Consider the following 24,049-nt stretch of genomic DNA (forward strand, 5'->3'; position numbering starts at 1 on the left):
CAATGCCATCTTCTCCAGTCCCTCAAAATAACCTCGTATTCAGTGCCTTTTTTGAATTCGAAATGAAAAAATCGGATCCTTTCCCAACATAATTGGGAGAGGGACCAGCTCTTCCAGTTATTCTAAATTTCCTGGTTCCTTCCAAAAAAATTAATAAAGGAGTTTATGTACTAGAACTTATAATTCTGTTAAAAAAGACTTCGTCCAGCAATTTTCGATGGCTTTGAGGGACATTTTACACATGCACTTTGTAGAGGAACAGGGTCGATAAACGAGTTTCTTTACGCAATAGGCTCGCGGGGTGTTGGCAGAATTCGTGACGGTAACGCAAACCCTCGAAGATGTCTCGGTTTTGAATAAGTTTCGCGAATTCTCCCAGTCCCACGAGCGATGAAATGAAGGAATAAGAGAAAGAGTCTTTTATTGCATTAATTTTGATGCATGCTTATCCATGCCTACCGGGTACAACTAGGTTGTTTATTGCAACTCACTTATTTTGATGAGGGACAGCCTTGAACGACGTTTCATCAGATGAGACTACGAAAACAAACAAACAAACAAACCATTAAAAAACCAAACATGACACAACCCGTAGAACTTGACTGGGGCTATCACGCAACCACAATAGCGCGACGGAAGAGACTTTGAGATTCTTATTCTTCCTCTGTGATTAAGTATACAACGTTTTCTTTAGGTCACTTTCATTGGAGTCTCTTCTTTTTTATTTTTAAGCATGTAGCGCAGTTCAATCGTTTGAATTTTATTTCTAGCTATGGAAGAAAGCAACCTCCCAACAACGGGAGAAGAACTGGAGGTGAAAAATGAGTCTCTAGCTACAGGTGAGAAAACGCAACAGGGAAAGACTTAGTTATAGTGATTTTGTACTGTTTGTTAATTAAGTATATCTTAATTCTGGTGTACTATTTATTAGACCACTTCGACTGGAAGGTTCTAGGAATCCACTAAATACGCCAGTATTAGAACGCTAGTTGTAATTGCACGTAGTTGTGATCACTAACAAAGTTGAAATATCCTCTTAGTAATTTCAGCAACAGAGGAAAGTCAAGTTACGTCAAGTTATGCTGAACTGGATGTATACAATGACCCTTTAAGAGGTGAGAAAACCAGGTGAAATAAGATTGTTTGAAAGACGCCCCAGTAAATATTTTGTCACATTTACATCAAAATTTGTGCATGTTCTGTCAATAAGTTTTTGAACCAGTAAAAGATTGTTTCTTCAAATTCAAACTCTGTTACCAGTAAAATGAAAACCAAAGGAAACAACAATTTATTGCTCGATCCTCTCAAGTAAGAATGGGCCAAAATTTGCCTACAAAGCTTCTGAGTTTTAGAAGTGCTTACTTGTAAATCAACGCACAATGTTTTGGAGATTAACGATGTATCTAAAATTTACACCTAAAATGAACGATATTTGCACAGAAAAAGTATTATCCTCTTTGCTCTTGAAAGTATTCTAAATTTGGTCATTTTTAGTATGAAAGTCATTTTCGGTAAGAGAGAGCTGTTTTTCTGCCCGTAGACCCGTCAAAGTCGAGTTTTGAAAAATTTGCAAACGGGTAACTTTTTTAGGACGCCAAAAGGAAAGTATTTACGCTAACACCTTCTTGTCCTTTACTGTTCAATACATGTTTGGCAGAAATTTTACGCAATTTGAGAATTCTACAAGGAAGAGGAGGCATTTTGTCATTTTATCAGAACATTAAAAATTTTATCCTTTTTCGGTCCTTGCTTTGCTTTGCTTTATGCATTTTTTCTCAGTAACTCTTGGAGTTTTATAATCTAACGTGATATTTTGGAAAGCGTAACGCAGGTGTAAAAAAGGGTTTTTGGAAAGTCTCTCGACCTAAAAAATGTAAACCGAACAGACTTGATCTGGTAATAGCCAAGCTACAGCCCAGACTCCCAACAGCTTATACATTTTACTTAAACAAACTGTACAGGTATTAAACTTTTCTGATTTTTTTTTTTTGATAGCTTTAAGCTCCTGTAGCCTAAAAGCTCGTTTGGATATATAAAGTTGGCATCATCCGTCAAGGGTCGTTTCATTCATTACTAAATCATTAACACTAAAACGTTGTGTTTTCAGAAATAGCGAAAGTATGTCTGGAGGAAGGTAATAAAGAGTACAGACAAGGAGAAGCTAATAACGCGATAAACTCCTACACGGAAGGACTTCAAGTGAACTGCAAGGATAAACGACTGAACGCCAAGCTTTACAGCAACAGGGCAGCAGCTCATTTCCGTTTGGGTAACAATTTCATATGTAAACATATAAATCTGTCGTGCAGCGTTACAAGGTAACAGAATACACAATCTGCATCAAGGAAAGATAAAACTTGAGCAACCGCAGAAAAGTAGCATGAAAACATAAATCGCCCTGTAGCGGATGAAAATTAAGCAAAGAAATGATCCTCGTAACATTTTAAGCAATTGTAGTTTTTTAAGGCTCCTTTGCTGCAATTGCATATGATGAGCACTTTTTTAAACCTCATTTCTTGAATCTCATAGCAAACTACGTGGAATGTCTGGATGATGCAACAGTTGCTGTTCAATTGGAACCCACTTTAATTAAAGCTATTAAGAAAGGTGGGTTTTTCAGACATAAGCCATCAACATTCTATTCTCTGATTTCGTCAAAAGAGGATTTTGTGGTTTGTGGCAGGTGACTGCACCCCAAATGTCAATTGTATCTGGTGTTTCAATGTCTGCTATGTGGGTAAAAAGCATAAGAAAATGTCAATAAGCTCTCAAATACCGCCATCTGGTTAGTTCACGATGTAGAGCGCCGGAGCTCGAGAGGTCAAGCCCTAGACCAGAACAACACTCGGTCTAAAAATATCTGAGGAGAATGTGCTGCCACCTAGCTATGACATCTGCAAATGGTTTGATATCCGTTTCCTGCATCTTTTCTGTAACTCTTAGCAGGGGACGTTAAAAAACCTGGCAAGGAGGTAACCTGAAAAGATCCATTTCATAAGTTATACTGCACAATGCAGTCTGCCCGAAAGCTTCCCCGAAAAGTGTTGAAAAGCGCATAAGAGCACATTAAAACGTGCGAGATAAATTTATCGTTATCATCATCAATTGAAGCTTAATTGGTGGCCGCTTTGTATTAGCTCCTTATTGTTCATTTTCAGTTCTTCCACAAGTTCAAATTTCCTTCATTATCACAATTTTTGTTCCCAGCTAAATGGGAATTAAGTCCATTTTATCAAATATCAGTACTTTCATACCTCAACAGTGATAAATTACCTCGCACCACCGATTATTCTCCCCTTTTCAGGAGCCAGAGCTTGTGTCCAGCTTTACTGGTATAAAGAAGCAAGGAGCTGGTTGTATATGGGATTGGCCGTATCCTTTAACGAATGTTTCAAACGTGATACGAGATGCATTGCGAGTAATATTTCAAGAGAAATCAATACGTTACGGAGAGATTCTTCAACACATAACGCAAGCAATGTTCTCTTATGCTTCACTGAGCAGTTTAAGTAAGCTAAAATATTCTTAAAGAGTTCTTTCGATTATTCCACGAAACTTTACTCAAAAGAAGAGGACACATAAATTAATTCTCAGAGTTTGAGCTCAATGCCCCTCATTTTTGTCTTCAGACGAGCATCACTATGACGACCGAACCTAAACCAATAAGTGCGCTTCAGAGCTAGTTAAAACTCTCCAATAACTTGAAATCAAATCTCTAAAAAGACCCACATTTGAATTATCATCCCAGTTTTAAGGTTCTATTTAATACTCTTGCTGTTTTTTTAAGATACACATTTCACCGCATTTTCACAAATCTGCTCATGACCCTTGACACGTTTCAAGATTGAAAATAACAACAAACGTCTACTTCAATTACTACGGAAAACTAATGCTGAACCATTAGTCACAGCAAACGGTTCTTCCAATCTCGGCAACGCTTATCAAGGTCTAGGACAGTTCAAAACAGCCATCCAGTACCATCAACGTGATCTAGAAATTGCTAAAGAAGAGGGAGACAAGGCCGGAGAGGGACGAAGTTATTGCAATCTCGGCAACGCTTATGACAGTCTAGGACAGTTCAAAACAGCCATCCAGTACCATCAACGTGATCTAGAAATTGCTAAAGAGGTGGGAGACAAGGCCGGAGAGGGACGAAGTTATTGCAATCTCGGCAACGCTTATAAAGGTCTAGGACAGTTCAAAACAGCCATCCAGTACCATCAACGTGATCTAGAAATTGCTAAAGAGGTGGGAGACAAGGCCGGAGAGGGACGAAGTTATTGCAATCTCGGCAACGCTTATCAAGGTCTAGGACAGTTCAAAACAGCCATCCAGTACCATCAACGTGATCTAGAAATTGCTAAAGAAGAGGGAGACAAGGCCGGAGAGGGACGAAGTTATTGCAATCTCGGCAACGCTTATGACAGTCTAGGACAGTTCAAAACAGCCATCCAGTACCATCAACGTGATCTAGAAATTGCTAAAGAGGTGGGAGACAAGGCCGGAGAGGGACGAAGTTATTGCAATCTCGGCAACGCTTATCAAGGTCTAGGACAGTTCAAAACAGCCATCCAGTACCATCAACGTGATCTAGAAATTGCTAAAGAAGAGGGAGACAAGGCCGGAGAGGGACGAAGTTATTGGAATCTCGGCAACGCTTATCAAGGTCTAGGACAGTTCAAAACAGCCATCCAGTACCATCAACATCATCTAGAAATTGCTAAAGAAGTGGGAGACAAGGCCGGAGAGGGACGAAGTTATTGCAATCTCGGCAACGCTTATCACGTTCTAGGACAGTTCAAAACAGCCATCCAGTACCATCAACGTGATCTAGAAATTGCTAAAGAAGTGGGAGACAAGGCTGGAGAGGGACGGAGTTATTGCAATCTCGGCAGCGCTTATGGCAGTCTAGGACAGTTCAAAACAGCCATCCAGTACCAACAACGTCATCTAGAAATTGCTAAAGAAGTGGGAGACAAGGCTGGAGAGGGAATCAGTTATGGCAATCTCAGCAACGCTTATCAAGGTCTAGGACAGTTCAAAACAGCCATCCAGTACCATCAACGTGATCTAGAAATTGCTAAAGAAGTGGGAGACAAGGCTGGAGAGGGACAAAGTTATGGCAATCTCGGCAACGCTTATCAAGGTCTAGGACAGTTCAAAACATCCATCCAGTACCATGAACGTCATCTAGAAATTGCTAAAGAAGTGGGAGACAAGGCTGGAGAGGGACAAAGTTATGGCAATCTCGGCAACGCTTATCAAGGTCTAGGACAGTTCAAAACAGCCATCCAGTACCATCAACGTGATCTAGAAATTGCTAAAGAAGAGGGAGACAAGGCCGGAGAGGGACGAAGTTATTGCAATCTCGGCAACGCTTATGACAGTCTAGGACAGTTCAAAACAGCCATCCAGTACCATCAACGTGATCTAGAAATTGCTAAAGAAGTGGGAGAGAAGGCCGGAGAGGGACAAAGGTATTGCAATCTCGGCAACGCTTATCAAGGTCTAGGACAGTTCAAAACAGCCATCCAGTACCATCAACGTCATCTAGAAATTGCTAAAGAAGAGGGAGACAAGGTTGGAGAGGGACGAAGTTATTGGAATCTCGGCAACGCTTATCAAGGTCTAGGACAGTTCAAAACAGCCATCCAGTACCATCAACATCATCTAGAAATTGCTAAAGAAGTGGGAGACAAGGCCGGAGAGGGACGAAGTTATTGCAATCTCGGCAACGCTTATCAAGGTCTAGGACAGTTCAAAACAGCCATCCAGTACCATCAACGTGATCTAGAAATTGCAAAAGAAGTGGGAGACAAGGCTGGAGAGGGACGAAGTTATTGCAATCTCGGCAACGCTTATCAAGGTCTAGGACAGTTCAAAACAGCCATCCAGTACCATCAACGTCATCTAGAAATTGATAAAGAAGTAAGAGATAAGGCCGGAGAGGGAATCAGTTATGGCAATCTCAGCAACGCTTATCAAGGTCTAGGACAGTTCAAAACAGCCATCCAGTACCATCAACGTGATCTAGAAATTGCTAAAGAGGTGGGAGACAAGGCTGGAGAGGGACAAAGTTATGGCAATCTCGGCAACGCTTATCAAGGTCTAGGACAGTTCAAAACATCCATCCAGTACCATCAACGTCATCTAGAAATTGCTAAAGAAGTGGGAGACAAGGCTGGTGAGGGACAAAGTTATGGCAATCTCGGCAACGCTTATCAAGGTCTAGGACAGTTCAAAACAGCCATCCAGTACCATCAACGTCATCTAGATATTGCTAAAGAAGTGGGAGACAAGGCTGGAGAGGGACGAAGTTATTGCAATCTCGGCAACGCTTATGACAGTCTAGGACAGTTCAAAACAGCCATCCAGTACCATCAACGTGATCTAGAAATTGCTAAAGAAGTGGGAGACAAGGCCGGAGAGGGAATCAGTTATGGCAATCTCAGCAACGCTTATCAAGGTCTAGGACAGTTCAAAACAGCCATCCAGTACCATCAACGTGATCTAGAAATTGCTAAAGAAGTGGGAGACAAGGCTGGAGAGGGACAAAGTTATGGCAATCTCGGCAACGCTTATCAAGGTCTAGGACAGTTCAAAACAGCCATCCAGTACCATCAACATCATCTAGAAATTGCTAAAGAAGTGGGAGACAAGGCCGGAGAGGGAGGAAGTTATGGCAATCTCGGCAACGCTTATAAATGTCTAGGACAGTTCACAACAGCCATCCAGTACCATCAACGTCATCTAGAAATTGCTAAAGAAGTGGGAGACAAGGCCGGAGAGGGACGAAGTTATTGCAATCTCGGCAACGCTTATCAAGGTCTAGGACAGTTCAAAACAGCCATCCAGTACCATCAACGTGATCTAGAAATTGCTAAAGAAGTGGGAGACAAGGCCGGAGAGGGACGAAGTTCTTGCAATCTCGGCAACGCTTATCAAGGTCTAGGACAGTTCAAAACAGCCATCCAGTACCATCAACGTGATCTAGAAATTGCTAAAGAAGTGGGAGACAAGGCCGGAGAGGGACAAAGTTATGGCTATCTCGGCTACGCTTATCAAGGTCTAGGACAGTTCAAAACAGCCATCCAGTACCATCAACGTCATCTAGAAATTGCTAAAGAAGTCGGAGACAAGGCCGGAGAGGGAGGAAGTTATGGCAATCTCGGCAACGCTTATCAAGGTCTAGGACAGTTCAAAACAGCCATCCAGTACCATCAACGTGATCTAGAAATTGCTAAAGAGGTGGGAGACAAGGCCGGAGAGGGAGGAAGTTATGGCAATCTCGGCAACGCTTATAAAGGTCTAGGACAGTTCAAAACAGCCATCCAGTACCATCAACGTCATCTAGAAATTGCTAAAGAAGTGGGAGACAAGGCCGGAGAGGGAAGCAGTTATGGCAATCTCGGCAACGCTTATAAAGGTCTAGGACAGTTCAAAACAGCCATCCAGTACCATCAACATCATCTAGAAATTGCTAAAGAGGTGAGAGACAAGGTTGGAGAGGGACGAAGTTATTGCAATCTCGGCAACGCTTATGACAGTCTAGGACAGCTCAAAACAGCCATCCAGTACCATCAACGTCATCTAGAAATTGTTAAAGAAGTGGGATACATGGCCGGAGAGGGAATCAGTTATGGCAATCTCGGCAACGCTTATCAAGGTCTAGGACAGTTCAAAACAGCCATCCAGTACCATCAACGTCATCTAGAAATTGCGAAAGAAGTGGGAGACAAGGCCGGAGAGGGACGAAGTTATGGCAATCTCGGCAACGCTTATCAAGGTCTACGACAATTCAAAACAACCATCCAGTACCATCAACGTGATCTAGAAATTGCTAAAGAAGTGGGAGACAAGGCCGGAGAGGGAAGCAGTTATGGCAATCTCGGCAACGCTTATCAAGGTCTAGGACAGTTCAAAACAGCCATCCAGTACCATCAACGTCATCTAGAAATTGCCAAAGAAGTGGGAGACAAGGCCGGAGAGGGAAGCAGTTATGGCAATCTCGGCAACGCTTATGGCAGTCTAGGACAGTTCAAAACAGCCATCCAGTACCATCAACGTCATCTAGAAATTGCTAAAGAAGTGGGAGATAAGACCGGAGAGGCGTTCTCACTCTTTTCCCTTGGATGCAGTTTCGAGTGCCGAGGAAATCTTATGAAGGCCTTTGACTGTTACTACTCGAGTGTAGAATTGTATGATGATATCAGGGCCAGTCTTGAACTCAACGATCAGTGGAAGATTTGTTATCGTAATCAGCACCAAGTAGCATACAAAGGTTTCTGGCGTATAAATCTCAAACGAGGTCAAGTTGTGAATGCTCTTCTTGCCACAGAGAAAGGACGTGCTCAAGCTCTGAGAGATCTCATGGTCACAAAATATCAACCTGGAGATTCTTTAATGCCCAGCGCATCCCGCATTTCTCTGAGGTGGGTTCCACTGAGCACAGTGTTCATAGCTATTAATGGACCATGCGTTTACCTCTGGGTTTGCCTCAGTGAAAATAATATCCAGATGAGAGAAGTACACGTGAACAATTATAAGTATGAGAAAGAATTGGAATGTTTCATCCAGCTTCTCAACAAAATTGCTCTGAAGGAGATCGGTGTAAGGAATACTGTTACAATCGAAAGTCTTCCTCGTGATTCGCCGACAGAAGAGGAAGTAGCCGATGATGTGATTCGAGTCGATGTGAGGCACTCCCAATCAAGTGCTTTAAAGAAGCTGCATGACATCATCATTACTCCTATTGCTGATCTGATCGAAGGCAACGAACTAACATTCGTTCCTGACGGGCCATTTTGCCTTGTACCTTACGCAGCGTTGCAGGACTCCAACTCATCATATCTAAGTGATTCTTTCAGAACTCGTGTGCTTCCTTCTCTGACGACCTTGCAACTAATTCATGATTGTCCAGCTGACTTTCACACGAAGACTGGTGCATTGCTTGTCGGCGACCCATGTTTCAAACATATCATCTATGAGGGAACACTTTTGGTGCAACTTCCAGGAGCAAGGAAAGAAGTGGAGATGATCGGACGTATACTCAATGTCTCCCCTCTCACTGGAGAAATGGCAACAAAACATGAAGTGTTAAAACGAATATCATCAGTGGCCTTAGTTCACATAGCAGCGCACGGTAAAATGGAAACTGGAGAAGTTATCCTGGCACCAAACACCACAAGAGATAACCCTCAGCCGCAAGAGAAAGCCTATCTGCTGACGATGAAAGATGTCATAGAAGCTGGGTTGCGAGCACGACTGGTTGTACTTAGCTGCTGTCACACTGCTTGTGGGGAGGTCATGGCCGAGGGTGTGGTCGGCATGGCGCGTGCACTTTTGGCTGCCGGTGCCAGATCTGTTGTGGCAACCTTGTGGGCGATTGGCGACGAAGGAACCCTAGAGTTCATGAGTTTCTTCTACGATGCACTTGCCAAAGGCAAGAAGGCCAGTGAAGCTCTCAATCAGGCCATGAAGTGTATGAAAGAAATTGAAAAGTTCAAGGAGGTTTGGCAATGGGCACCATTTGTACTCATTGGTGACGACGTCAACCTGGATTTCAAGGAGATTTAGAAGCTGCAGCAAGTAATAATTCTGTTGATACATTCTATTCAAAACCAAGTTACATGAAATCATAAGCTTTGCTCATATGTGAGCAGTGATACTTGCGTGTTATTTTCCTTTCAGTTGGGTTGCGAATTTATTTTTCTCTCCGCAAACTGAGAAGCAGCACAATCAAGAAGACACGTTTACGATATGATGATAACATTCTTTTTTGGAAACATGAGATTTTGTTTGAATTTGTTTTAAAACAATTCTGTTGTACAATGTATCGTTTCATGTGCTAAGAAATATTTCATGGCAACTCAACTATCCTCCCTAAACTTAGATTCTTTTATTTTTCAGTTAAGGCAGTTAGCATTGGAATCCCAGGGAGTTTTCGGATACCTACAAATGCTGATATTTGGACCAGAAACCAGTAAGCTACCGATGAAACCTTTGTCAAGAGTCTTCTTTTCATCAAAGCAGGAAGAACCAAAAGACGGCCAAAGTCAAGTTTACCAAGGGAACAGATTTCCATTGATTAAAAAGTTGCCTTTTTGCTTGTCTGAACTGCTTTTACGAGCTTAATATCCTTCTCAAACTACTGTTTGTTTTTGTTTTCATATGATGTCTTAAAGTTATCATGACTAGCTATGTGAGAAGTTATTTTTAATCTAAGTATTTTTTCCTGAGAGGATTTGGGCGTAACATTTACGTCGAAGTTGAAACGTCTTGAAAACGTTTTCCATAGTTTTTTACAGACTTTTTTCAATCGGTTTACTCTCATGAGTGATATAAAGCTATTACAGCCATGTGCTTGTGTAGAGAATTTCCATAGGAATTGAAGAATAATCAGTTGTCCGATTGCTTGATTATCTTAGTCTATGTCAGATGGAAATTGTGATGAACTTTAGTTTAGTTTCTGCTGATCAGACTTTGGTTTATCTGGACTGAAAATGACAGATTTTGGCCGCAATGGCGAGGATTTAGTCTTGGTATAAGTTAATTTTCTGAGATTTCTCCTTTAATTTTGAATGCGATAAATTGTGTTATTTTTTACAAGCAGTGATGCATTTTAAGTATATTGTTTAATCTAATCACCCAAAGGCAAAACGAGAAGTTTTATTTTATAATTTTAGTTATGGCTTACAAAGCATTGAAGGAAGCTCAGAACGAGCTGGAAAGTTGGAGCCAAATGATTTTATTTAGTTTCTTCGATTAGATTGTTTACCTATTATCTAAGTACATTAAACGAACATTTGAATGTCAAACAATGAAACAAGTCGCTTGGTATTTTGTTGGAATGGAAGAGGAAATCAATAACGAAGGGAAGAAAATTTGTGCATCAACCTGCATAAGCCATTTCTTGTCGTTTGAAGTAGTGAGCGCGCCTGTGTCTTATTCGCTTAATAAGTTTTGCCATTTTTCTGCCACGGTTAACGCAGACTAACACAAAATAACACATTGTAGGAAGGAAATATAAAAGGTCAATTTTTTTCTACAACTAAGGGTTCAAATTTGTCAATATTTACGCCTAACAGCTAGTTTTTTTACCGATATACGGCTAACGGTTAACCCCATGGAGACCCTCGACTGGGTGACATGCAAGATGTAAAATGAAAACGGTTTTAGAAGATGGCATTTGCAACTCGAATGTAGAGAGCTGGTTTTTGAGGAGTGAGGAAAACCGGGAAAAACAAGTCATGAAAAATCGTGGAGGTAAGGATCAAACTGGGAGAGACGGTCATGGGGAGAGAGTTGTCACTAGCATTCGTCTTATGTTCCATCTGAGTTGCTTAATGAAGCTAACGCGAGACATTCACCGAAGTGAAGGCGAGCAAGGATAAATTTCCTTCCCCCTTTAAAGACCTTGTACCGGATCCAAAAAGTCAGTAAGCCCTGATATTTTGACTTCACCCCAGATCTACAAAACTTCGACAACTTAGATGTTTTAGTAAGAGTTCGCTGCTGACGATAGCATATATTACAATCATTTACGAAAGAGCCATGGGAAGGGGGGAGGGGTGGGTCGAGGTTCCGTTTATCCCCCCGGGATGGGAGTGTGCATAGATACGTGTTTTCAAGGGTAACATCACAGGTGGGGTTCTTAATGATAAGAATTTTCCTGAAGAATTACTGGACTTAATAGGCTTCTTTCGTCTGCTTACACTTTCTCTACGTGCTGTATAGCCCTACTCCATCTACCCATCTTACAGCGGTTTTGAGTATATACCACACAAGTGAACGATGATTTTTGCGTGGGCTGTTGGTTTGGTGTTTATCGCCTGCGCGTGTATCAACCCGGGAATCGACTTTCCAACTCTAGCTTGAAAAGAAACATTTACACTCGTAGCGGTTTTTTAGTATATAACATATTGGTGAATAGAGCTCTTCACGTCGGCAGATTGGCTTATTCGAAATGAATAGTCGAACCTGTATTAAGCGGTCGGTTGTAACATTCCTGAATTTTTCCTCTTATGTATTTTCTTTTTCACTGCTTTTCAGCGGTGGTCTCTATAAAGCGGTTGTGGTCATCCTTGACTGAGTCCCATCAGCCTGTTCGCGTTGTATGGAACGGTCACTTAGAGCGGAATCACTCGAATAAAACGACGAATTGTCTCTGAAGTAAAATTTATTCCATATTTGTCTCCTAAAATCAACGTTAGTATTTAGAGTTCAAATGTCCTCAACGCGTTGCAGATTATCTTCCCTCTTAGGACTATTTGTATCTGACAAATATCACGCAAGAAAATTACGCAAATCATTTTCTGGGTAATTATCAAGAGGTCTAACTGTTAGAATTCTAATTTATTGTTCTTTTTTTACGCTGCATCATCATTTTGTTAATTGAGGTTATCGATACATTTCAGTCATAAATTTAAGTGTGAAGTGAAAAAGACAACTGCACTTTATTTCCAGAAAATAAAAAAATTAAAAATTAAAAGAATCCACCTACAATTTCAGAAGAAATAACTAAACAAGGCCTACTCTAATTTAAGACACGGAACAGAACGAAAAGGAAGATCTGAAATTTTAGAAAGAGAGATTTTTAATTTGCAAAACAAGAATCCGTGAGAGAGTCTGTTAGAAACCTCAAAAAAAAAATTCATCCGCAAAACCGCAAAAAAAAAAAAACAACAACAACAACAACAACAACAATTCGATCAAAAACCGAAAACCGCATGCAAAACCGTCAAAACATATAAATCTTCGCATCCCAGTTCTCAAAACCTTAATCGATCCGATACAGTGTTGACAAGTGAAGCACACAGAGGTTTCGCGGCTTTTCGAGATCAGAGGAGGCGCATAATGACCGCTTTGGTCGAAGAGAAACCAGAATCCAAGTAGGAAAATCCGAAAACCATATCAGAGATCAAATCCAAAGCCCATTAGACAAGTATTTTTGACGAAAACCGAAAACCAAATGCCAATGAACAGAAAATCCGCAAACTGCAATGAACACGCAATCTGAAAAACCGAAATTCTTTGGCACAAAAACCGATCTTAAAAAAATATGGAAAATTCCAATGCCTCCCTCAAGGATGAAAAAGTCAGTTCAGTCTACAAATCCCACAAATGATAACACAACAACCATTATCACTGAAACCTCAACGAAAACTTTTTTATTATTATTACTTTTGAATCAGAAACATACTGGAAAACAACTTTAATCACGCGATGTCTCAGGGAAGGTGTCGATGCTTGGCACCTTGTAAGTTGCACAGCTGCAGCCTCACGGAATTTTATTCTGAATTATAAATTTGCATTTTATGGCTAAATGGCACAGTCCTTCCTTTAAATACAGAAGACGATTGATCTCTTCGCGAACGTAGTAAGGATTCAGCAAAGAACACCACAGAGATTTTCATATTTTTTTCTATAGAGTCATTTTATATTACATGAAATTGTTTTTGAATGACAGCGCGTAAAACCTCGAATAGCTTTTTGCAAATTTCATGCTGCGAGTTTGAATATTTTTCAATAAATAAACGATGTACCTCAAAGAGACGACAGCGTAACGAAACAACCAAATCGCAGAACGAGCGGGCGCGAATCTCGAGCGCAGTCATTCGTGAAAATATCGACATCCACAACAGAGTAAGTGCCTCCGCGAATCTATTTGCCATTTTCAAAGCAATCTAGCGGGGCAACTGCAAGCGGTTCAACCTCCCTAGTTTGACAGCTCCTTTCATTTGGTTTCGTGAATTTGAATTAGATTATGGTTATCTTATGACCTATCGTCTTTCTCGGAAAATTAGCGGAAGAGAAATAACAGGATTCTGGTGACCGCTGACTGAAGTACAGGAGAGTTTCAAAGATGGCGTGAAATTTCAGAGAGTGATGTGAACAGATCACCATACTAAAATGGTTTGTTAGTCGTTGTAGTTCTCAGCGGCAGTGTTTTAACGGGTGTTTTAATTATAACTACATATTTTTCTACAGGACATTCGATCGTTCTTCAGCCCTTCTGGAAAGACAGCGAAGCAGGGCGCTTCGAAAGTAGAAAAATAAGTGCGGGAAAGATTCTATGGTGAAGTCTTTATCGAAACAAGATGTAGGAAAGAGCCGAACGAAAAGCAAGGTAAGCAATGGATTATGTAGCATTTGAGAGAGAAAGTTATATGTGTTATCAGGGAATTCGACTTCAGAGGTGACGGAGAAAAGATCTGCCCATATCACAGCCCTTAGGCCTGTCTGACTGAATCGATCATCATGTGTGTCTATCTACTCGGGTGCAATTCACACTCCCATCTATCTTCTCCGGGGGAGGGGGGGGGGGTGGAGAAACACCGAATTTCGCCTAAATTGGTATTTATTACCATACATGGTAAAATTTCCTTTGTCATGAATCTTTTATTTAGTGCTTGGTAGGTAATTTGACAACATGTTTTAACCAAGAATTTCATTCCACCACATATATCTAACCCAAGGTATCTTTCTGGACTGGAATGTGAGAAATGGTGTGGTACTGTGTGTTAACTAACTTTGTAGGAATAATTTTCAATAGTCTGTCAGAGTATGTCCGGGTAGCTGAGTGAGGTTAATAAGTTATGATGTTTTGCCTTTTTTTAATCTTTTACAGGGTTGTAAAATGAAGCAATTGTGTCTTCATTCTTTAACTCCCAAGATCTGTTTGCTAATTCTCTCCTCTAGCTGCTACACATTTCCTTGTACATTTGTTATAGGAATTTGTTGTTAGGTCAAAATAACAACTTTTTCATTACTCTTTAGTTGGATGTTGTATGGATGTTTTAGGGGTGAAGTTACATGTTAATCACATCTCAGAGTTTAAGGGTTAAACTGTGTAATGTGATACACTGCTACCTAAATTTCACTCAAGTCCGAATAACCAGGACTTAAGCTTTTCCTACAAATTTGTTCAAACTGCAGCTTACTAAGTCTGCAGAGCAGTTGCAGTATTCAATACTAATACTTATTTTGTGATTTTGACAAGTACTGATTAATTTTCATTTATTCAGACTGAAGGGAAAATGAAAGGCGACTGATAAAAAAACCTTGAGACTTCACCTAACCCAGACTATTTTTTCCCCAAGCCTGGTGTCCTCTCCAGAATAAATAAAAATATTATTATTATTATTATTATTCTCTTGATTTTCTGAGCTAGAGGAAAATGTCTTGTAAGAAAGTTGTGCTCCAAGGAAAAACATCCCCTTGATGTTATCCAATTCTGTTTGGTCTTTGTTGTTATTATTAGGTCCAGAGAATGGTATCGATCTCACATTTGTGTGAAAAAAAAAAAATAGGTAGTTGTTAATTTGCTTGGCAGGACTTATGGAGTAGTGAAGATGATGACATTGCCTGGAAACAAAAACCAAAAGAAAATCAGAAGAAGAAGAAGAAAGGAAAAAACATTATTGACTCAGGTAATGTTTTAGGGTGAACACCAACAGTTTCAAAAGGAACAGATGTTAAGACTCTACAAAAACTGTTATACCTCTGTATTAGTTTTAATGGCTTCAATGTACATGTAAGCTAGGTAGTTGTGCTGTACAGTGTCCTTGTCAATTCCCAATGCAGTTTGTATTATTACAGAAACATAGTGTAAAAAGATTCACATAATTGTACGTATAACATCACAATGATGTCCTGACCCTATTTCTAAATTAATCTTACATCTCTGTTAGATTCTGATGAAGATCCTCTTCCTCCAAAAATCAGGTACTGGTATGTGATTTGTTTCTTGAATTTTGTTCCCTTTCATACAGTTGTAGTTAACCCTTTAACTCCCAGAAGTGATTAACATGAAACCTCTTCCTATGATATCTACACACTATTCAGCAAACAGGTAATGAGAATATTTAAACTTATCAAGTAGAAGCTGCTATCTTGATCTAGCACCAAGCTCTCATGACTAATGTAGAAGGAAATGTGTAGCAGCTAGAGGGGAGAAATAACAATCAGATCTTGGGAGTTAAAGGGTTAAACTTTTGTACCCTAATATCAGCCCTAAATCAAGAGTCAAGGAAATGGTCACCAACTATAGAAGCTCTTGATTATTAAACAAATTCTCCTTGTAATTGCCTCAGAAAATGCATAGAGAACAGTATGGAGAATATGCATACTGATGTCAAGTTGTATTCAGAACCTGGTTCTCTTTCATTCATGTCTCTTTTAGAAAGGCCACATCAGTAAAGAAGGAGGAGAGTTCAAAAGCTAGGAAAAGTAGAAGAGCAATCAGCTTGGACTCAGGTAAAGAAATGTCTCATTATTGAAGGTACCCTATACTTTTTATCAGAAGGGTGATTGGGAGATTTTATTTTCACGGGAATCATGATTTCAAAATGTTTTTTTCATGAATTTTGATTGAAGATGACATAATCCTTCCATTCCCATCTGAACAATTTTTTCTTTATTTAAACGCAACCCATGAATGAAGAATTAAATGAATAAAATGTGAGTGACAAACCATTTTGTTTTCCTGATGAATTTCAGGTTATTTGAAAGAGCCAAACTTGTAGGATCAACAGCTTTATAAACAGCTGAGAAAGAGTGAAAATTTTAGTTTGTGAATTTGGAATTTTAGATATTTTTCATGATGCATGAAAAGGCAATATAGTTTTACACGACTGAGTTCTACAACAGGGTTTAGGGGACTCTCCTTATTGATGGAGTGAGAGGACTGGATAGGGAAAATATTAGTGTGAGGTGAGCTTTATGTAAGATGAGGTTGGTTTTTTTACATCACCTGATCTTTAACCTTGCCTATGTATTAGCTTGCCAAAGAAAACAAAGCCTGCATCCACTTGATCCTAATCACCATCAGACCACTGTTCCTTTGGATATTATGGTGCTTTAATTGTACTTTGACGTGGTTTCTACAGATGAGGAAGAAGTTGTCCCTTAGAAATCAAAAAAGTCTGGGAAGCCTTCCCCTGAGAAGAAAAAGGTTTGTAAGCCTTTTGATTACCACCCTTTATTGTTGCAAAATTAATCATTACAATCAAAGCTTAGACCTGCTACCTTGATACTAGAATGGATTGGACCTGATATGATTTCATGTGTATGGTAATTGTTATCAAGCACTTGAATAAGGTACTTGTAGATCAAGCAGTAACATTATTTTTATGACTAAATTTGGCTCTGTATAAGATCCAAAAGCTTACTCAAACTTGTCAACTGGTGGTACATGTGCATGTTGTATATACATTAACCTGTCCTACTATGACAGTAGATGGTTTTTACTCAGATGAACATTACTAACAATACTTGCAACCAAACATTACTTACAATACTAACAATACTTGCAACAAAACATTACTTACAATACTAACACTACTCACAATTCTACCATTACTGTACCTAGAATCTATACTAAAATCAGTAACAATAGTGACAAAACTTTCAGTTATATTCTTGGTGACTGCAACTTTGACATTCTGGGAAGATGCTGCCTCTTTGTCTCTGCTTTTAAAGCAGCAGTGTCTTTCACCATCAACACTCCTTTTTGGGACAACTCTTGCCCACACTGGACAACTCTCAGGTGTTAGAATGTTTGATATACATGTAACTTTTGTTCACCTCAAATTTTATCCATGGACAAAGCAAACTGGCTACCAAAGCTGCCACAGTTCCAGAAATTCCAGTTAGAGACTCAAAACCAAGTCCAAAGAAACCGTTACTCCAAAAAAGGATAAAAAAGATGTCTGTAAGGAAACTCCAATCAAAGGAACACCAAAGGTGTCAAAATCAGAGGAAGTGGTTGAAGTTCCACCCTCATTGGAAAAGAAAAAATCAGGCTACCATAGTTTTATGGCAAGAAATGGTCCTAGGACACTTGGTTCAAAGGAAATCCCTCAGGTAGGATTCAAAGACCAAGATCTGATTGTTAATTCTCCCCTCTAGCTGCTACACATTCTTCTGTAAATTAATAATGAGAATTTGTTGTTTCATCATTATTGTAAGGTTTTGTAAAGGTTTATTTTCAGGCTTCCTTTCTACCAATTCCCTCACATTCAAGAACCAATCATTGAAGCACCTAGCATGACCATATTGCGAAGTGTCAATCACACAATTATAACAACTACATGTACTTGATAAGTTTTAGTGTTCACAGCACCTGTTTGCTGGATGATGTATGGATATTCTAGGGAGAAGTTACATGTTAATTAATTCTGGTAGTTAAATTATTGTCTCTCAAAGCTCTTGGTGGTTTGGTTTCCATCCTTTCAAATAAATTTTTAATGAGATGCAAGACAAAGGGAAATGAAGATTATTAGAACTAAGGCTGGTTTGGAAAATTTGCAGATACAGTGTACAGAAAAAAAATTGCAAAATGCATGCTTTGATTGAGCCTTTTACTCCCAAGATCTCTATAGTTATTCTCCTAACTGTCTGCTGTACAATGTGACATTGGTTGAGAGAATTTGGTCTTAGATCAACTAATAATCCCCAGACTGAAATTTGTATTTATTCTCATTTCTTGTCTGCATGATATTGTGTCAATCTTGTAAGGAGAAATTCTGTCTTGGTCACTCATGGGAGTTAAAGATTTAAGAAAATTATTTTTTATCCTTTTCCTTTCAGTTGTTTTACAAATGTTGGATCAATATCAGTATCTAAGAAACTGCACACCTACTCCTCCCTTAATCCAACATTAACTGTCATCAGTTGACTGTTGTTGGGTTAGGGGAGGGGTAGGTGAACAGATGTTTAGATACTGACATTGATCTGAAATATGGTGTATCCTCAGAGGTTTTTTACTTTTTTGCCATTTATAACTTTTCAGTTTAGACGGTATTAACAGGTCTTAGTGGGAAGAATTAATTATTTATCTGCTTGCACTTGATAATTTAATTTTTAGAGAGTAGAAATTTGTTTGGATGGACTGACAGTTGTTACTAAGGGAATCTTGGAAAGTATCGAGAGAGAGGAGGCTGCTGACTTGATTCAAAGATAATTATGGTGAAAAAGTTACCCAATCAGTGAGCTTGCAAGAAAACAAGTTATGTCATGGTGGGATAGGATCTTGGAGAGAGCAAACTTTCTAAGGTACATTGTAATACACAGCTCACAACAGGAAAAGGAAAAAAAAAAAAAAAAAAAAAGCACCATGAACACCAACATATAAGCTGCACCTTTTTCCCTAAATTTTTGTTCCAAATCAGGGGTATGGCTTACTGTGAAGTCACTAAGGAAACTTGCCACAAATTTGCATAAATTAACACAATTCATTGATGATAACAATGAAATTTCATAGGAGCCACAGGCTAGTGTGCTACTGATAACATAATTTGTTCATCCTCATTTCCCTTCTTCCATCTACTTGTATCTATCTATGGGTTTGTCTATTTTTCCTTGCTGTCATCTGTCTAGCAGTCTGTCTGTGTGTGTGTCTAAAGGGGGTAAGTTTTTGAATAAACCGGCTGTGGTGCTGCATCAGTGGGGAGATTAACAAGATAATGTGGTTTTATCAACTGAGTTGATAATTTAGATCAGCCTTCCTAAAAAGTTTCTAAAGCTAATGTTTCAAGCATTAGCCATCCACTCTGAGGAAGGGCCTAAGCTTGAAACATCAGTGTTAGAAACTCTTTTTGGTGGCAAATTTACAGTATCACTCAGTTTATCTGTCTGTCTGTCTGTCTGTCTGTCTGTGTGCTCTTTTGTGTGAGTACATTCATCCAATTACCTGTCTTTCTATCTGTCACTCACTCTGCTCTTTCCTTCTGTCCAGTCACCCACACCTCAGTTTTACCACTACCCTAAATTCCACCTTTGAGTTCATCTGTTGGTTCATGTATCTGTTCTTCCACCTGTAGACTTGTTTGTGTCACTTAAACTGAGTTACAAGACAGTATAGTTTTTGTTTAATCCTTTACACCCTAACATCAGTATGCATATTCTCCATACTGTTCACCATGCATTTCTTAATGTGCTGGCAAGGAGAATTTGTGTAACAATCAAGAGGTTCATCAGTTGGTGATCATTTCCTATATTCTCATGACCTTAATGTTTGATTCAGGGGTGATATTGTGAGGAGAAATTAGATGTTAGTCAGTCTCAGGGATTAAAGGGTTCATCTAAATAAGATTTTGACAGTAAAGGTCATGTTGTTTTTGTGCAGAAGAGCCAAGTGTGTTATGGGTAGACAAATGTCGGCCTCGCGCAGTGAATCAGATTATTGGTCAGCAGGGTGATAAGAGCAACACGAGAAAGCTGATGAACTGGCTGAGAGACTGGGGAAAAAATTGAAATAACTCAGCCTCTAAATGTGAGTACAAGTGTATTTGATTGTCAAGATGCTTTTCCCTCACGAGTGATTAAAAAACACGGACGACCGCGAAGCGGGAGTCCGATTTGTTAATCACGAGTTAATTTACTCTTAATCAAATCTATAACAAAATTCTCGAACGTGACTGGTTATCACCAGCCTGATTTGAGCGCTAATGGGACAGTGTAGGCGTCATGCTTGTAATTGGACAGTGTAATAGGACAGTTAAAGAGACAGTTAACACGTCATGCCTATGTAAGTGGACAGAACGCGTCATGAGCGCGCGCTGTTGTCTCGCATTTCGCCGAGTTAACTGTTGATATTTTTATGAAAACGTAAAACCGATGTTCTCATAGTTTCAAGTAATTCGTAACAGGACTTCGTGTCGTCAAATTCTGTCTGTAATCAAACTGGGGATTAACAAATCGGACTCCCGCTTCGCGCTCGTCCGATTTTGTTAATCACTCGTATGATTACAGACTAAACTGGAGTCCACTCGGTCCTATGACCTTTATTAATCAGACAGAATTGGACGACACGAAGTCCTTTTACCAATTGTAAAAACAGCAATTAAATGAGAGACAACAGCGCGTGCACATGAAGCGTTCTGTCCACTAACAAAGGCATGACGTGTTAACTGTCCCTTTAACTGTCCTATTACACTGTCCAATTACAAACATGACGCGTGCACTGTCCTATTAGTGCTCAAATCGGGCTGGTGATAACCAATCACGTTCGAGAATTTTGTTATAGTTTAGATTAGGGTTGTAATCGGATATGGGAGAGGAGATCCTTGTCTAGAGGGCAATTCTCTTAGTCTCCTGATGCTACTGAAATTAACATAAGCATAGGCAAAGTTAGACCTGTGGCTCTTGTGCTGACTTTACCTCTATACCTTTATCTCTGAGTGACCAAGACAAGATTTCTCCTTACAATATCAATACAATATCAATCAGACAAGTTGTGAGAATATTTGTTTTGGATATTTTTTCGATTGGGCAAACCAAAAAATTCACTACTATTTGTATTCCAACAGACTGATTTCCCAATTTTCGAGAATTCCACGTTATTCAGTCCAACAAAGAGAAAGGAGAAGAAGGTGGTGCTCAAGCTCTGAGAGATCTCGTGGCCACAAAATGTCAGCCTAGAGATTCTTCAACGCATAGCGTGCGTTTCTCTGAGTTGTGTTCCATCGAGCATAGTTTTCATAGTTATTAACGAACCATGCGTTTACTTCTAGGCTTGCGTCGGTGAAGATAATATCCAGATGAGAGAGGTACACGTCAACAATTACAAGTATGAGGATGAATTGGAATCTTTCATCCAGTTCCTGAACAAAACTGCTCTTCAGGAGATCGGTGCAAGAGATACTGTTACAATCGAAAATCCTCCGCTTGATTCGCCGACAGAAGAGGAAGTGGCCGATGATGTGATCCGAGTTGATGCGAGGCACTCCCAATCAAGCGCTTTAAAGAAGCTGCATGACATCATCATTTCTCCTATTGATGATCTGATGGAATACAACGAGCTAACATTCCTTCCTGAGAGGCCATTTTGCCTTGTATCTTTTGCTGCGTTGCAGGACTCGGACTCATCGTATGAAAGTGATTCTTTCAGAATTCGTGTGCTTTCCACTCTTTTTCGACGTTGCAACTAATTCATGATTGTCTAGCTGACTTTCACATTAAGACTGGTGCATTGCTTGTCGGCGATCCATGTTTCGAAGATATCATCTATCAGGGAAGACGTATGGTGCAACTTCCAGGAGCAAGGAAAGAAGTGGAGATGATCGGACGTATCCTCAATGTCTCTCCCCTCATTGGAGAAATGGCAACAAAACATGAAGTGTTGAAACGAATATCATCAGTGGCGTTAGTTCACATTGCAGCGCACGGTAAAATGGAAACTGGAGGAGTTATCCTGGCACCAAACACTACATGAGAAAACCCTCAGCCGCAAGAGAAAGATTATCTACTGACGATATAAGATGTGATAGAAGCTGGGTTGCGAGCACATCGGATTGTACTTAGCTGCTGTCACACTACTCGTGGGGAAGTCATGGCCGAGGATGTGATCTGTATGGCGCGTGCACTTTTGGGTGCCGGTGCTAGATCTGTTGTGATAACCTTGTAGGCGATTGGTGACGAGGGAACCCTGGAGTTCAAGAGTTTCTTCTACAATGCACTTGCCAAAGGTAAGAAGGTAAGTGAAGCTCTCAAGCAGGCCATGAAGTGTATGAGAAAAATTGAAAAGTTCATGTAGGAAATTTACTGGGCACCATTTGTACTCATTGGTGACGATGTCAACCTGGATTTGAAGGATATTTAGAAGCTGAAGCAAGTAAACATTCTGTTTAGACCTTCATTCAATACAAAGTTACCTTAAATCATAATTATAGTTTCTATATGAGCACTGATACCTGCGTGTTACTTTCCTTTCAGTTGGGTTACGAATTCATCTTCTACTCAGACAAATCATTGAGATGCAACACAATCAAGTGGACACGTTTACGATGATAACATTCTTTTTAGGAAACACGATAGGAATAAAGCAGCAAATTTCTTTTAGAACAATCCTGTTGCGCTATTTATCGTTTCATGTGCTAGGAAATATTTCATGGCAACTCAACTATCCTCCCTAAACTTAGATTCTTTTATTTTTCAGTTAAGGCAGTGAGCGTTGGAATCACAGGGAGTTTTCGGATACATAAAAACGCTGATACGCAGAAACCAGTAAGCTACCGATGAAATCTTTTTCAAGAGTCATCTTTTCAAAGCAGGAAGAACCAAAAGGCGGCCAAAGTCAAGTTTAGCAAGAGAACGGATTTCCTTTGATTCAAAAGTTGACTTTTTGCTTGTCTGAACTGCTCTTACGAGTTTCATCTTTGATATGATCCTGCTGAACCTGTTGTTTTTCTCATATGTCTTGAAATTATCATGACTAGCTATGTAAAAAATTATTTTTAATCTAAATACATGTATTACCTACTAAGCGAATTTCGGCGTTGCATTGACGTCGAAGTTGAAACGACTTGAAAATGTTTCCTTGAAATTTTTTAGACTTTTCCTCAATTGGATTTTTTCTCATGAGTGACGTAAAGCTGTTACAGCCATGTGCGTGTGTGGAGAATTTGCCTGGAAATTGGAGAATAATCAGTTGCCCGATTGCTCGATTATCTTATTTTATGTCAGATGGAAATTGTGATTAACTTTTCGAGAATTTGTGCCCAGTCATTGGTACTTAAAGTTAGTTTCTGCCGAACAGAATTCCGTTTATCTGGCCTTAAAGTGACAGATTTTGGCCGTAATGGCCAGAATTTAGTCTTGGTATTTGTTAACATTCTGAGATTTCTCCTTTAATTTTGAAGGCGAGGAATTGTGTTATTTTTTACAAGAAGAATGATGCATTTTAAGTATATTGTTTGAATTAATCGTCCAAAGGCAAAACGAGAAGTTTTATTCTAATTTTAGTTACTGGCCTACAAAGCATTGAGAGAAACTCAGAACGAGCTAGAAAATTGGAGCCAAATGATTTTATTTAGTTTCTTCGATTAGATTGTTTACGTATTATCTAAGTACAATAAACTAACATTTGAATGTCAAACCATGAAACAAGTCGCTTGATATTTTGTTGGAATGGAAGAGGAAATCAATAACAAAGGGAAGAAAATTTCTACATCAACCTGCATAAGCCATTTCTTGTCGTTTAAAGTAGTGAGCGCGCCTATGTCTTGTTCGCTTGATGATATTTGCCCATTTCTTTCAATAGGTTTAT

At 39.6% G+C, this 24,049-nt stretch overlaps 3 protein-coding genes across 6 annotated transcripts in view; all 3 read left to right on the forward strand.

Annotated features, from left to right (window-relative positions):
• LOC136276793 (tetratricopeptide repeat protein 28-like) overlaps positions 1–24,049 on the forward strand; it is a 64,299-nt gene that overhangs the window by 2,881 nt on the left and 37,369 nt on the right. The gene's annotated exons all lie outside the window — the stretch shown is intronic.
• Positions 773–10,125, forward strand: LOC136277851 (tetratricopeptide repeat protein 28-like). Its single transcript, XM_066160598.1, has 11 exons — positions 773–839; positions 1,041–1,115; positions 2,108–2,269; positions 2,530–2,672; positions 3,305–3,418; positions 3,844–5,146; positions 5,987–6,346; positions 6,467–6,706; positions 7,067–7,426; positions 7,667–9,588; positions 9,910–10,125. Exons 1-10 carry the CDS (start codon positions 773–775, stop codon positions 9,574–9,576), a joined length of 4,734 nt encoding a protein of 1,577 aa, XP_066016695.1. The 3' UTR covers positions 9,577–9,588; positions 9,910–10,125.
• LOC136277905 (uncharacterized) lies at positions 13,853–23,877 on the forward strand. 4 transcript variants are annotated; one of them, XM_066160775.1, is made up of 11 exons: positions 13,853–13,914; positions 13,990–14,128; positions 15,335–15,431; positions 15,693–15,726; positions 16,184–16,257; positions 16,782–16,954; positions 17,611–17,865; positions 18,869–19,056; positions 20,129–20,275; positions 21,516–22,477; positions 22,940–23,877. In XM_066160775.1, exons 2-6 carry the CDS (start codon positions 14,075–14,077, stop codon positions 16,862–16,864), a joined length of 342 nt encoding a protein of 113 aa, XP_066016872.1. In that variant the 5' UTR covers positions 13,853–13,914; positions 13,990–14,074; the 3' UTR covers positions 16,865–16,954; positions 17,611–17,865; positions 18,869–19,056; positions 20,129–20,275; positions 21,516–22,477; positions 22,940–23,877. The 4 variants fall into 4 exon arrangements, with proteins under 4 accessions (XP_066016872.1, XP_066016874.1, XP_066016871.1 ...); XM_066160777.1 differs by having other exon boundaries at positions 16,890–16,954; XM_066160774.1 differs by having other exon boundaries at positions 16,782–17,865.

This window comes from Pocillopora verrucosa, chromosome 13 (genome assembly GCF_036669915.1).
Source record: "Pocillopora verrucosa isolate sample1 chromosome 13, ASM3666991v2, whole genome shotgun sequence".
NCBI lineage: Eukaryota > Metazoa > Cnidaria > Anthozoa > Scleractinia > Pocilloporidae > Pocillopora > Pocillopora verrucosa.

Coding starts and splice junctions, on each gene's coding strand:
- LOC136277851 (XM_066160598.1), top strand. CDS start 773: ATGGAAGAAAGCAACCTCCCAACAACGGGAGAAGAACTGGAGGTGAAA. Junction 2,270..2,529: donor AGCAGCTCATTTCCGTTTGG/GTAACAATTTCA, acceptor TGAATCTCATAG/CAAACTACGTGGAATGTCTG. Junction 2,673..3,304: donor CGTCAAAAGAGGATTTTGTG/GTTTGTGGCAGG, acceptor TCCCCTTTTCAG/GAGCCAGAGCTTGTGTCCAG.
- LOC136277905 (XM_066160774.1), top strand. CDS start 14,075: ATGGTGAAGTCTTTATCGAAACAAGATGTAGGAAAGAGCCGAACGAAA. Junction 14,129..15,334: donor AGAGCCGAACGAAAAGCAAG/GTAAGCAATGGA, acceptor TTTGCTTGGCAG/GACTTATGGAGTAGTGAAGA. Junction 15,432..15,692: donor AAAAAACATTATTGACTCAG/GTAATGTTTTAG, acceptor CATCTCTGTTAG/ATTCTGATGAAGATCCTCTT.